General features: G+C 46.3%; 1 protein-coding gene, 1 non-coding gene and 1 pseudogene across 7 annotated transcripts in view; 2 read left to right on the top strand and 1 right to left on the bottom strand.

The window, feature by feature from the left end:
- CDC25A (cell division cycle 25A) overlaps positions 1–12803 on the bottom strand; it is a 32592-nt gene extending 19789 nt beyond the window's left edge. The window contains exons 1-9 of one of the 6 annotated variants that reach the window (XM_032161693.2): positions 12754–12803; positions 12169–12599; positions 11094–11170; positions 8701–8743; positions 7882–7918; positions 6720–6821; positions 4208–4327; positions 1048–1182; positions 531–602 (exon numbers count right to left, since the gene is read on the bottom strand). In XM_032161693.2, coding sequence (XP_032017584.1) covers positions 531–602; positions 1048–1182; positions 4208–4327; positions 6720–6821; positions 7882–7918; positions 8701–8743; positions 11094–11170; positions 12169–12338 — 756 coding nt within the window. In that variant the 5' untranslated portion in view covers positions 12339–12599; positions 12754–12803. Of the gene's footprint in view, positions 1–530; positions 603–1047; positions 1183–4207; positions 4328–6719; positions 6822–7881; positions 7919–8700; positions 8744–11093; positions 11171–12168 lie in introns of all 6 variants that reach the window. The other 5 variants (XM_032161696.2, XM_032161694.2, XM_032161697.2 and 2 more) reach the window with 5 other exon arrangements.
- LOC116473982 (U7 small nuclear RNA) lies at positions 3530–3589 on the top strand. Its single transcript, XR_004249531.1, has one exon. It is a non-coding gene; the product is annotated as a U7 small nuclear RNA (small nuclear RNA).
- LOC116473519 (NADH dehydrogenase [ubiquinone] 1 beta subcomplex subunit 1-like) lies at positions 5011–5218 on the top strand (annotated as a pseudogene).
- Positions 12804–13698: the final 895 nt, after the last annotated feature.

The following is a 13698-nucleotide window of genomic DNA, read 5'->3' as shown; positions in this document are numbered from 1 at the left end:
GGCAAGCACCTGTAATCCCAGCTACTCGGGAGGCTGAGGCAGGAGAATCACTTGAACCTGGGAGGCAGAAATTGCAGTGAGCCAAGATTGAGCCATTGCACTCTAGAATGGGCAACAAGAGCGAGACTCCATCTCAAAAAAAAAAAAAAAAAAAAAAAAAAAAAAATCCTGTGAGTTACTGTTGCTTGTCTAATTTTATGCTAGGTTCTGTGGAATATAAATGAGAATAACCTAAAAAAAGTAAAGTCTTCAGGCTAAAGGCTTCAGATAGGCTTTTTTCAAACTGACTAGATGGTAAAAGCTAGGAATGACCATGGTCCCTCCTAATCCACACTCCTCATAGATCAGGAGACATGCAGAGAGATATCATGACTAAAGGTCATAATTTGTAGGTAGCCAAAGTGAGGCCTAAAACTCAGATCCCCAAATCCTGTCATTCATTTCAATCTTTGGCTATACTCAACTAAGGACTACCCTGTCCAGTGCCCCAATCACTTAGGGCTTCCTCCAGACACACTAGAACAACTCACAAGGTTTGTAGTTCTCATGACGAGAGGAGCTGTCCAGAGGCTTGCCATGCACGAAGGGGTCTCCTCCTCATTCTAAAGAAACAGAAAAACTGATTTTAAAAAGAGCCTGTAGAGACTAACATTTGTTTAAGTGCTTTAGGTGTGTTTCTCCCTGAAGAATACTAGATAGGCCTGGATAGGAAGTATCCTTAATGTACCATCCTATACCGTTCTGATTTCATGTTTCTTGCATATAGACTGTTAGTTAGCTCCTTCAGGGTAAGAAGGATCATATGTCTTCTTTTGATGCCCCCATCCCCAAAGGATTTAATCCAAAGGATTTAATAAGGCTGGTAGCCCTATTATTAAATGAATTATCACCAAATGAACAAAAATATCACCTAAGCAAGCCCTGGGGAACTGCTGTTTCTGTTCTTTTTCACATCACATGACTTCTCCAGAGGTAATTAGTAGAACAGACAGGAACACACACACACACACACACACACACACACACACACACACACACACACGCTACCTTCAGATTCTCTCCATCGAGAAGGTCCACGAAGCCATCATCCTCATCAGACAAAGTGGCTGTCACAGGTGACTGAGGTGTAAAAAGAGGAATGAAATTCCCTAGTTCACTGCTATCTCTTTCATTTGAGGAAAGCTGTAAGACAAAATTCATGGACTAATAATAAATGAGAGCTCTGGTCCACTTTGATATCCTTGAATGGGTCACTTGTTTTTATGATGAAAACATACTATGTTATACAAAGCAAAATTTTAGCCATTACTGATTATATGAAAATGTATCCCAAGATTATAAATGATTTGATGTCCACACACAGCCCTGAGTAGTCAGTAGCCTTCACAGAGAACTCTTGCCAGAAGCAATTCACCTTATAATGGGTACTAGAGATAGCCTCTTGTGAAGAACAAGGTTTCTTTTATTAGGAGGTTGCATCAGTGAACACCGATCAGCACTGAGGACTGTGACAGTATGAGAATCTGCTGAAATGAGTTAGGGCAAGCAGATGCAAATCTCTACAGAGACCATAAAATGGCCTAGAGAACGCACTTATATATAACTCCAGTTCTGACAGGGGGGAATAAAAGGTAACTTCCTTCTATAAAATCTATCCTCGTTCTTTAGACTTGGGATTTAAATGCTGCTCAGTTTTTAAACGAGGAATTACTGTGTGCCAGATACTACGATATAATCTTTATACATATAATCCAATAGAAGCCTCACAATACACTAAAGGTAGCTAATCCTTCCTTTTTCTTTAGCAAATCAGGAAACTGGTGCTTAAGAGAGGTTACCAAGATTATACACCTCACCTGTGTGACTCCAAAATCCAAACTCTTCTCACTACACTATCTCCCTAGGAGAAAACCATTCCTGGAATTAAAATGGCGGTACCTCATTAGCCAACCTATAGTCATACTTTTTTTGGGAAACCTCTAAACACGGAATATAGAAAATTTAGAAAAACTGCTCATAAATCCACACCTGAAGATAAATCCTACCAATACAAACACTGCTAATACTGAATTATTTATTTTCTAGGCACTTTCAAATCCAGAAAAAAAAAAAGTTTAGAGTTATTTTTTTCACAGTAGCAGGGTAGTCCCAATGTTATGACCTACAAGTAATCCTTAAAATCCAAATCTCTTTGGGGTATGAATCTGTTGTTAGTTAAGTGGCCCTCCGATTTTCTGAGTGGATCATGCACCAAGGAATCCTCTCTGCAGCTGGCCTATTCTGGTTCTGGCATTAGCTTTGCTTCACAATATAAAACAAGTTCTGAGCAGTCTCTAATCCTCCCCAAGTGCACACTCTGGGAAATGGCAGATTTTTTTAGCCAGCTGAGCCTAGGGGTAGATAACTTTATTATGCGGCAGTACCTTTATCACGAAAGCTCACACTATATCACACCAACGTTTGTGAGGTATGTTCTGGGATTCCTAGGTGCAGATGTGATACAGGCTCTAGTCGCTAAGCACACACCAAATATATTGTTTCTGATACCCAACTCTTAAAGCATTACTGTGTACTTGGGAATTTAGAGATTGCTTATTGAGACAGGGATTCATTGTCCAGGCTGGAGTACAGTGGTCTGATCATAGCTCACTGCAGCCTCGAATTCTTGGGCTCAAGCAATCCTCCTTCAGCCTCCCAAGTAATTGGGACTATAGGAACATGCCACCACACTCAGCTTATTTTTTAACTTTGTACAGATAGGGCCTCACTATGTTACCCAGGCTGGTCTTGAACTCCTGACCTCAGGTGATCCTCCCACCTCGGCCTCCCAAAGTGCTGGGATTACAGCCATGAGCCACCACACCCAGCCAGAGATCATTAAATCCTGGTTTCCTACTTATGTATATCCTTTGGTAAATCATCCAAACCTCTCTAGTGGTACTTTCCTAATCTGTTCAAGTGGGTTAACTCCACTTACTTCACAAGACAAGAACATATAAAAGTGCTTTGTGCAAATGACAGAGTAGCAATACTGGCTGAACCTCAGAACACAAAACAGATTGGAAAGGTGTATTTTCAGATTTAAGATCCTAGGTAAACCTGGAAGCCAAATGTGGTCATCTTGCTCAAGTTGGGCCTCTCCAATCTATAGATGTTATCAGTTAATCCAATTCAGACCAATAGCAGGAAACTTTGGAAGTAATGACAGTCCCTCTCTGGCAAATACATAGCCCTGAAATGAGTGACCCCAAAACTGCCCAGCAGCCTGAGCGTTCACTGGAATCCATAAGTTCTTTAAAAAAATAAAAAATAAAAAAAATAGAGATGTGGTCTCACTATGCTGCCCAGGACTCAAGTGATCCTCCTGTCTCAGTTTTCCAAAGTGCTGAGATTATAGGCATGAGCCATGGCACCTGGCCCATAACTGTTCTTAACAAACTACCTTTGGAAGAAGTCAAGTGCTCTCTCTCCAGTTCTTTGAGAAGCACTTAGAATGCATAGTAAAAGAACAAGTTTTAAGTAAGAGATCTAGTGTTACAGCTCTTAAAATTTGTCTCGCAGGCTTTCCAGTTTTTGCCAGAAAGCTCTTAAAAAGGAAAAGAAGGCCGGGCGCGGTGGCTCACGCTTGTAATCCCAGCACTTTGGGAGGCCGAGGCGGGCGGATCACGAGGTCAGGAGATCGAGACCACGGTGAAACCCCGTCTCTACTAAAAATACAAAAAATTAGCCGGGCATGGTGGCGGGCGCCTGTAGTCCCAGCTACTCGGGAGGCTGAGGCAGGAGAATGGCGTGAACCCGGGAGGCGGAGGTTGCAGTGAGCCGAGATCGCGCCACTGCACTCCAGCCTGGGTGACAGAGCGAGACTCCGTCTCAAAAAAAAAAAAAAAAAAGGAAAAGAAAAAAATAGGAAGAGATCTAATCCCACCATACATACATTTAGGATGACCCAGGATTTCCCAGATTAACAAGGTCAATTATTCCTTGCACAACTCTAATATTTCAAACACCATCTCCCATTCTTACTACCGCCTGTCTGTTTTCCAGACACAGCAAAACCACCAAGAATGCTTGACAGTCTAGTTTCAAAAGACAAAGTCAAGGTAAAAAACAGCTAGCGCTACTGTAGTGCCTTCAATTCTGGATGAAAGAAGGTGTTTTAATCCTTTCTTCCTGTCAGGAATTCCCCTATGAAAGCCAGAGCACATACCATCCGAGCTGGGGCAGAGTTCTGCCTCTGTGTGAAGAGATCTTTACCCTCCTGGAGTCCATGAGAGTGCAGGCAGCCACGAGATACAGGTCTTACTGGCTTCTTAAACTCAAAGGCTTCCTGCAAGACATAGTCGAGACATCTACTGTCCATGAAAACCAACTCAGGCCTCAGCTTGGGTGAAAGAGGCAAGGAAGTGGGCACTGATCACCTTTCTGCCTCCAAATTAAAGTTTCACCTAATTCCAACAATGGATCTGTGTAACTAAGAATTTCCAAGGCTCTGTCAACAGCTAACTTCTAAAGTGACATCTTTTTCTTGTCATAATGTATTTCCTAACACAAGTATCTGCCAAATATACAAAACACGATGAATAAGCTAAATCACAAACTTTCTGAAATCTAAAGCAAAAATAAATAAAATCTAATATAATTGCCTGTGAATAGTTGTCAAAATTTTCCATCTAGGTCCATCTGTTTCAGGGCTTCATATTTTCCACCTCTTCCTACCAACTGGAGATAATTTTTTCTCCTTAAAATTATTCTATTCTATACTAAAAGCAATGAAAAAAAAAAAAAGCCCTACTGGTTTACTCAACGTGGACGATTCTTACAAGCATAATGTTTTTTAAAGCCAGATATGATAGAATACATATTGTAGGATTCCACTTTATGGAATGAAAGCACTCACAGGTCCCTTGCCCTAAAATATTCACTTAAGAACTCATAATTAACTGTTAAAAGCAGTAATGGCTAGCACTGGCGCGGGTGGCTAAGTTCCCCGTTGCCCTTGGTCTCGGGGTCGCTGTCGGCACTAAGGCTGCAGCTATCATGGTGAACTTACTTCAGATTGTGCGGGACCACTGGGTTCATGTTCTTGTCCCTATGGGATTTGTCACTGGATGTTATTTAGACAGAAAGAGTGATGAACAGCTAACTACCTACCTTCCAGAACAAGAGCATGTTATTTAAAAGGGAATTGCGACCCAGTGAAGAAGTTACCTGGAAGTAAAGACTGGATGAATTATAGAATGTTCACATTTTAAAGTTCTGAGAGAAATAAAAACGTGAAGAATAAAAAAAAAAAGCAGTAATGGCTAATATTACAGTGATTTCTTTTTTATTTTTTTGGAGATGGAGTCTCGCTCTGTCGCCCAGGCTGGAGTGCAGTGGCGCAATCTCGGCTCACTGCAAGCTCCGCCTCCCAGGTTCATGCCATTCTCCTGCCTCAGCCTCTCCGAGTAGCTGGGACTACAGGCGCCCGCCACCACGCCCGGCTAATTTTGTTTTTGTATTTTTAGTAGAGACGGGGTTTCACCATAGTCTCGATCTCCTGATCTCGTGATCCACCCACCTCGGCCTCCCAAAGTGCTGGGATTACAAGCGTGAGCCACCGCGCCCGGCCTTATTACAGTGATTTCTATGCCAACACAGTACTAAGTACTTTCTGCGCGTTAACTTTTTAACCATCAAATACAACCTGATTGTCCCGATTTTACAGGTGAGAAAACTAGACCTTGCAGGTTAAGGAATGTGCCCAAAATATTGAAGTAAAACAGGACAACTCCAGAGTGAGAGCTCTTTAACCACCACCTATGCTGTTTTCCCTTTAAAACAAAGCTCCACGCAAGCAACCCTGAGAGAAGCCATTTTGGGGGAAAACCAGGCATCAGTACAGCTTTGCCCTGGTAAAAAGCACTAGAGGCTGATACACTGCTCCAAGCACTCAAGGCTGGAACTCATTTCCGTATTCTTTCTCATGACATTTCCCAAGTTGATAAAGAAATCATCAGGAGAGTTCACGGAGGCAGTGGGTTTCACACTAAACCTGAAGATTGTAAGGATTACGAACTGTGGCATTTCAGCAGGAATGGAAAAGGGGAGAAAGTAAATATACAGAAATACAGTAGAGAGAAGGCTGAAAAATTTACAACTGTTTTGGATGCCTACTCTGTGCAATGTCTAAAAGAACAAAAAAGCCAGGCTCATTCAGGGTAGATAACCACAAATTCACCTTCCAAGTCACCATTTCAGTTACTCTGAGATTCCCTAGAACTTGTTGACCCTGTTCTTACAAATACTGCCAAAGAGCCTTTTCCTAAGCTTACAATTCATTTCAGGGTAAGAGCAAAGAGGCAAGGACAGCCTGGGCAGAGCCTTCCAGACAAACACTACTTGTACATGTAATTACTCCTGTGAGCTACCATCTGAGCAACTCCTGCCTGTCAGGCACCATTTTCAATACTTCATACATAACCTTACTTATTGCCACAACATCCCTAAAAGGTATTACTACTCCTATTTTACAAAAGAACAAAGAAGATTAAAAAGAGAAGAATTTGCCAACATCACACAGCTAGTAAGCAGGATCCAAACCCAGATTTCTCTGACTCCAAAGACCGCACATAACGGCCAAGTTTAGCCTCCCAGAAAGCAGCCCAGCCACTTCTAAGCCACTGACAGCCTGTGGGTTTCACCTCTGCCTCAGGTTAGTACATTGAAGTCACACTCACATTTTCCTTGTTCTCATCTGGGTCGATGAGCTGAAAGATGTCATGGTCAAGAGAATCAGAATGGCTCCTCTTCAGAGCTGGACTACATCCCAACAGCTTCTGCTATCAAAGTAAAAAAAGAAAATAAGGCACACAAATAAAATTTCAGTGGAAAATTCAGTTATCAAAAGAAAAAAAAGTGGGGGTTGAATAGGGGGTAGGCTAGCTCCTCACACACTGCAGTAGGTAACCATTAAATGTGGCCAGGAATCCACCTTGCCAGGACACAGCATGGAAGTTTCCATTCCATGAGTTTACAGCTAACCTCATAAGGTCTACAGCGACCCCCTCAACAGGGATTACAGTGCCAAAACAATCCCCAAATAACATTTGCATCAAAAGAACCCTTCCTGGCTTAATAAAGTTCTGTTAGAGATGGAGGACAAATTCCTCCAGGCCGAACATCTTGAGTACTTATGAGACTAAGGAAAGGCTGGGAATAGTGGCTCTTGCCTGTAATCCTAGCACTTTGGGAGGCCGAGGCAGGAGTTTGAAACCAGCCTGGGCAACACAGTGAGACCCCCATCTCTACAAAAAATACAAAAATCAGCCAGGTGTGATGGTGTGCACCTATATATAGTCCCAGCTCCTCTGGAAGTTGAGGTGGATCACTTGAGCCAGGGAAGCAGAGGTTGCAGTGAGCCAAGATTTTGCCACTGCACTCCACCCTGGGTGACAGAGCAAGACCTTGTCTCAAAAGAGACTAAAGAAAAGCAGTTTTGGCCAGGCGCAGTGGCTCAAGCCTGTAATCCTAGCACTTTGGGAGGCCGAGGTGGGCAGATCACGAGGTCAGGAGTTCGAGACCATCCTGGCCAACATGGTGAAACCCCATCTCTACTAAAAATACAAAAAATTAGCCGGGCGTGGTGGCGGGCGCCTGTAGTCCCAGCTACTCGGAGAGGCTGAGGCAGGAGAATGGCGTGAACCCGGGAGGCGGAGCTTGCAGTGAGCCGAGATCGTGCCACTGCACTCCAGCCTGGGGGACAGAGCCAGACTCTGTATCAATAAAGAAAAAAATAAAAGCAGTTTTTACTCTCTAAATTAAGTCTCCTATCAAGGTCATGCTGGTAGCTAAGGAATAGATACCAGGTATTAGCTCAAAATAAACAAGGAACTAACTTACAGGTAGGGAATGTATTCTTCTCATGGGATTTTCAAGGCTGTAATGAGATCAGAAGGTAAATAATGAGAATAAAACAAGAGGTATTCATATTAGCAGAGAGATAGTGTTTAGCCTGTAGCTTGGGGGTACAGTCACGGACTCCCATTTTAGGCAAGAGATGGAAGAATAAATTTCCGAAGCTGTCCTGTTCTCAGGAACACCCCCAACAATAGACTTCTAGGTGAAAAAAACAAACCCATGTCTTTTCTTAAAATATACACATTTGGCTGGGCGTGGTGGCTCACACATGTAATCCCAGCACTATGGGCACTATGGGAGCCCGAGGAGGGTGTATCACGAGGTCAGGAGTCTCGAACTCCTGGCCTGGCCAACACAATGAAACCACCGGGTGTTGTGGTGCACGCCTTAGTCCCAGCTACTCAAGAGGCTGTGGCAGGAGAATTGGTTGAACCTGGGAGGTGGAGGTTGCAGTGAGCCACTGCACTCTAGCCTGGGCGGCAGAGTGAGACTCTGCCTCAAAAACAAACAGACAAACAAACAAAAAAACCCCACATGTTCTTGTAAGGCTATGATGTCAGAGCATAGAGTAAGGGTTTGGGTAAGACCCGAACAGAACACCAAAATTGTAGCTAAAATAAAGGAGAAAAAGTTCTGAAAATTGCTGACACAAACTATTCATTCTTGAGATTCCAGAGTGTTTCTAGGGACAGCTAAATCCAGGGCTCCAGTCCAGTGTATGAAGAACTTCATTTAAATAAGGTATTTAAGTTTAGACACGTTTTTTCTACGTATATACATTTGAAAGCAGTGAATACGTACTTTTCTTTACTGTCCAGTGGCCCAGGAGAATCTAGACAGAAACCTATGGAAAAAAAAAAAAACCTCTCAAGAAATAATACAAAAAACACCATTTTGTCATTAAAATTAAAACACTAAAGGAAGTACCTGGGCCTTTATTTAAGTCAGGCAACAAATATTCATGGCTTGTACTTTTGCCAGAATTGATGTTATGTCTATTAGATTGTCAAAAATGTCATGTCTTAATATTTTCATAGTGTATTTACTGTTTTTTCTCCTATTTGCAAATAACATCAAGGGAAATAGGATTTGAGAAGAGGGTGAATAAAACTGATTCATATCATTACTGTTTGGTTATTCAGATAGAGGTGACCCAGATAACTTTCTGTGAGTTCCAACCACAGAAACAATAGGTACCAGATTTTCTTGGCATAGTTTTTAAACATTTTATCTTGTCAAATCATATGGGGTTTGAAAAATACAACTACTGGCCGGGCACAGTGGCTCACACCTGTAATTCCAATACTTTGGGAGGCTGAGGCAGGTGGATGGCTTGAGGCCAGAAGTTCAAAACAAGTCTGGGGCAACATAGCAAGACTTGTCTTTACCAAAATTAAAAAAAAAATTAGTTGGATGTGGTGGCACGTGCCTGTAGTCCCAGCTACTTGGGGAGGCTGGAGTGGGAGGTTCGCTTGAGCTCGAAAAGTTGAAGCTACAGTGAACCCTGATTGTGCCACTGTACTCCAGCCTGAAGCCTGGGAAACAGAGCAAGACCCTGTCTCATTAAAAAAAAAAAAAAAAAAAAAAGAAAGGGCCAGGTGCAGTGGCTCACCCCTGTAATCTCAGCACTTTGGGAGGTCAAAGTGGGTGGATCACCTGAGATCAGAAGTTTGAGACCAGCCTGGCCAACACGGTGAAACCCTGTCTCTACTAAAAATACAAAAACTAGCTGGGTGTGGTGGCCCACACCTGTAATTCCAGCTACCTAGGGAAGCTGAGGCAGAAGAACTGTCTGAATCTGGGAGGCGGAGGTTGCCTGGATGACAGAATTGAGACCTTGTCTCGAAAAAGAAAAATACAATTACTGGTCATGACATGCAAGGCAAGCACTTGCTCCCTTTAACTAAATGACACCAAGGTGTCCATCTCACAAAAGGCAGCAGGGTGAAGGAGACACTGTTCAGCATTACTTATATGCCAGCTCAGATGATGCAGACCCACCCACCCATAGCTCATGTGTCTATGTAGCCTTATGGAAAGTGAGGTGTTACAGCCCTTGCTCACCACACTGCTACAAGTGATAATCCTATCCCCAGTTCCATACTAAATTACATTCTACATACAGAAGCCTACATAGCCGGGCGTGGTGGCTCACGCCTGTAATCCCAGCACTTTGGGAGGCCGAGGTGGGTGGATCACGAGGTCAGGAGATCGAAACCATCCTGGCTAACACGGTGAAACCCCGTCTCTACTACAAATGCAAAAAAATTAGCCGGATGTGGTGGCGGGCGCCTGTAGTCCCAGCTACTTGGGAGGCTGAGGCGGGAGAATGGCATGAACCCAGGAGGCGGAGCTTCCTGGGCGACAGAGTGAGACTCTGTCTCCGGAAAAAAAAAAAAAAAAGAAGCCTACATTACATTTTAAGACTTTTGCTCTTGCAGTTCCTTTAACCTAAAGGATCTTTGCCCCAACGGTCTTATCTGTACAAATACAGATAAACTCTGAAGTAATATGAATTCATGAAGAATAAAATGCACTGGCAATTTCCTCCATAGCAGCATCACTGAAATGATTTCATGACACTGTACTTCCAATAATTTGACCTGTATTTTAACCAGTAAGATTGCCTGAATGCCACTTACGGTGGTATGGTGAATTACACTTTACTACCCATCCTTTAAGGGCAAGCACACACCACCTCCTTACAGACATTTGAAACCTATTTCTTTTCTTCATTAACAGCCACAGGGGCTCCTTTGTATTGTTCTTAATAATGTTTATCACCGGGCGCGGTGGCTCACGTCTGTAATCCCAGCACTTTGGGAGGCCGAGGCAGGCAGATCACCTGAGGTTGGGAGTTCGAGACCAGCCTGACCAACATGAAGAAACCCTGTCTCTACTAAAAACTACAAAATTAGCCGGGTGTGGTGGTGCATGCCTGTAATCCCAGCTACTCGGGAGGCTGAGGCAGGAGAATCACTTGAACCCGGGAGGTGGAGGTTACAGTGAGCTGAGATCATGCCATTGCACTCCAGCCTGGGCAACAAGAGCGAAACTCCGTCTCAAAAAAAAAAAAAAAGTTTATCACCCAATGCCATGACTTCCTCAAGTTCTCACCAAAACTAACCTCCTGGGTGAAAAGGCATGTTTCAGGAAATTCAGAGTATTGCTTCCCACACAGCAGACTTAAATACCTGAATCTGTTGACTCGGAGGAGCCCATTCTCTGCAGATTACTGTTGTTCTTCACCTCCAGTGGTTGCTCATAATCACTGAAACCAACAGAAATAAACCATGAATGATTGATAGGATATAATTGAAGGGTCACATGCAGGAGATAGGCCATGAGATTAAGAAGCAGCCAGCTTGCCAGAAACCATTTCTAGGCCACACCACAAGTGGCAAAGATCCCACTTTGCCACTCTGAACATCCAATTAGCACTTGGGCAAAGGAGAAAAAAGGAGTGGGTGGGCATGGCCTTGGAACACATTGCAGGTTATGATGGCTATGGCAAATGCTGGGGTATTTCCTAAAATAAAAGCATGTGTTCTAAGTACTGTGACAGAGTCCGGATGAAAGTTGAACAGGACACTTTCTGCTTTTCAGAAGTTGGGTAACGCACAAGACATGTGCTTAGCAAACGGGATGCCAGAGATTGAAGGGAAAGTAGCTCTTCCGCGGGAAACACCGTGGGATGCATTTTTGACTATCAGGAAAAGCCCAGGAAGCTTTCCGAAAGTTGGGTAAAAAGACCTGGCCTTAGGAAAGCAGCAGAGTGGACATCAGGAATGCGCACGGGGCGAGGGACTGAGATGATTTTACATAAACGCCAGGAAAGAAAATGCCACGGTCCTTTGTTGAGAAGGAACAAAGATCACAGCAAACTAAGATCCTGAGGGTGGTTTAGCAAAGGGTGAAAGTGAGCGCCTAGAAGAGCCTGATTTTCCCCGCGGGGGTAGATTCCAAAGAGCTTCCAGGGATAGAGACAGAAGGAGAGTACGGAGCAATCCAAAAGGGGTGAAGGTGGGCCTGGCTCGGGCTTAGGGCCGAGGATCTCCACCTCTTCCCCTGGGAGGTCCGGACGGCCTCTCCTGCCCAACATTCCGCCCGGGCGGGGGTGCACATGGCAGGCCCTAGCCCGGCTGTCCCCGAGCGGCGAACCCGGACGGACGGGTCTCGCCCTTCTCTCGGTCCGTTTCCTGGCCTGATCTCCCCGAGGTTGACGCCGAGGCCAGGGGCCTGGAGCACCGCCCGCCGGTCTCTCCTCACCTGCCCAGCCCCTGCAGCTGGTCCATAGTGACGGTCAGGTTGGTGACAGGCGACAGTCCCCCGGCGGCTGAAGCGCCAAATAGTGCCTTCACGACGGGCTGCGACGCGGGAGGGGGGCTGCAGGCGAAGAGCAGGCGGCGGCGGTGCGGGGGCTCCGGGCCCAGTTCCATGGCGGCGCCCGGCCTCGCAGAGCTCCCGCTCTCTCTTCCTCCGCCTCCGCCGCGACCGCCCCGCCCCGCCGACACCGGCCTCGGCCGCGCGCCACCGGCGCCTGTGGGTCAAACACAAACACGACTCCGCGGTTCAGGGACACGGCTGCCGCGGGCAAGCGGCGCGGCCGGGCGGGTGTGCGGACCCTTCAGGCGCCAGCCACAAGCACAGGTGTTTCCCTCTCACACCGCGAGGCCAGCGGGCGGGCGGGCGCCGGCAACCTGAAGATTAAATCCAAACAAACGCTGCGGGTCGGCAAGAGAAGGCGGGCGAGAGCCTCGAGGCAACGGCCCAGGCTCACGCTGTCTTCGCTGTTCTCCCACCCGCTTGCCCAGCTTCGAGTAGCAGAAAACCGAGCTGACCTCCACCTCTTACCCAGGCTGTCGTAGCCAAGCCGGCCTTTCGCGGTAATAGCAGCTCAGTCGGGGCCGCTGCTGCCCCGCCCCCCTTTCCTAGTTGGCGCCAAACGGAATCCACCAATCAGTAAGCAACTTCTCCTCCTCGCAACCGAATGGCAGCTAGGCTGGGCCAATGAGAGGGGAAGAAGAAAGCAGCTCGCGGGACTCTGCCAGGTCATCCGCTCTCAGAAGGGGGCGGAGCCCAGAGGAGACGAGCGCGGATCAAAATGAGAGGGGGGGATCAGAGGTCAATGAAAACTCCCAGCAGACCCTGCGAGGCGCTGCTCGCGGCTGAAAGGCCCCTTTGCCCCGTCGCATGCTGGGAAGCGTAGTTCCCATCGCGAGCCGCCGTCCAGTTAGCTTCGGCCCCCGTTGGGCCTCCGCTACCTCGCCACCAGGCCGGCGCCCCACACCCTGAGGGAATGTGGAGGCTAAGGAAGACCTGTGGAGGTCTGGCCGGATCCAGCCTTGACTCGGCCTCTAACCGTGCAGTATTGTGGACCCCCTTCTTCCGCCCCGGGCCTCCAGGCCCCAGTTTATAATGAGGGAGGGAATGGAATGACCCCTAGGACTGGACTCGACCACCAGGGCCCAACTCTGGAGGGCTCACAGACCCTGGGTGCTGCTGGCCTCATGGGATTTGAAGCCCGCAGTATAACCTGTGCTGTGGGCCTCCGCATTGTTTGCTCACTTCCATCCTAGCCCTTACTGGATGCTCTTAGAATCATTTCTTTCTGCCGGGCGCGGTGGCTCACGCTTGTAATCCCAGCACTTTGGGAGGCCGAGGCGGGCGGATCACGAGGTCAGGAGATCGAGACCATGGTGAAACCCCGTCTCTACTAAAAATACAAAAAAATTAGCCGGGCGTAGTGGCGGGCGCCTGTAGTCCCAGCTACTCGGAGAGGCTGAGGCAGGAGAATGG

This window comes from Hylobates moloch, unplaced genomic scaffold (assembly GCF_009828535.3).
Source record: "Hylobates moloch isolate HMO894 unplaced genomic scaffold, HMol_V3 SCAFFOLD_8, whole genome shotgun sequence".
NCBI lineage: Eukaryota > Metazoa > Chordata > Mammalia > Primates > Hylobatidae > Hylobates > Hylobates moloch.
Note: the sequence above shows the minus strand (reverse complement) of the source record. Positions and strands in the feature narration are given on the sequence as shown.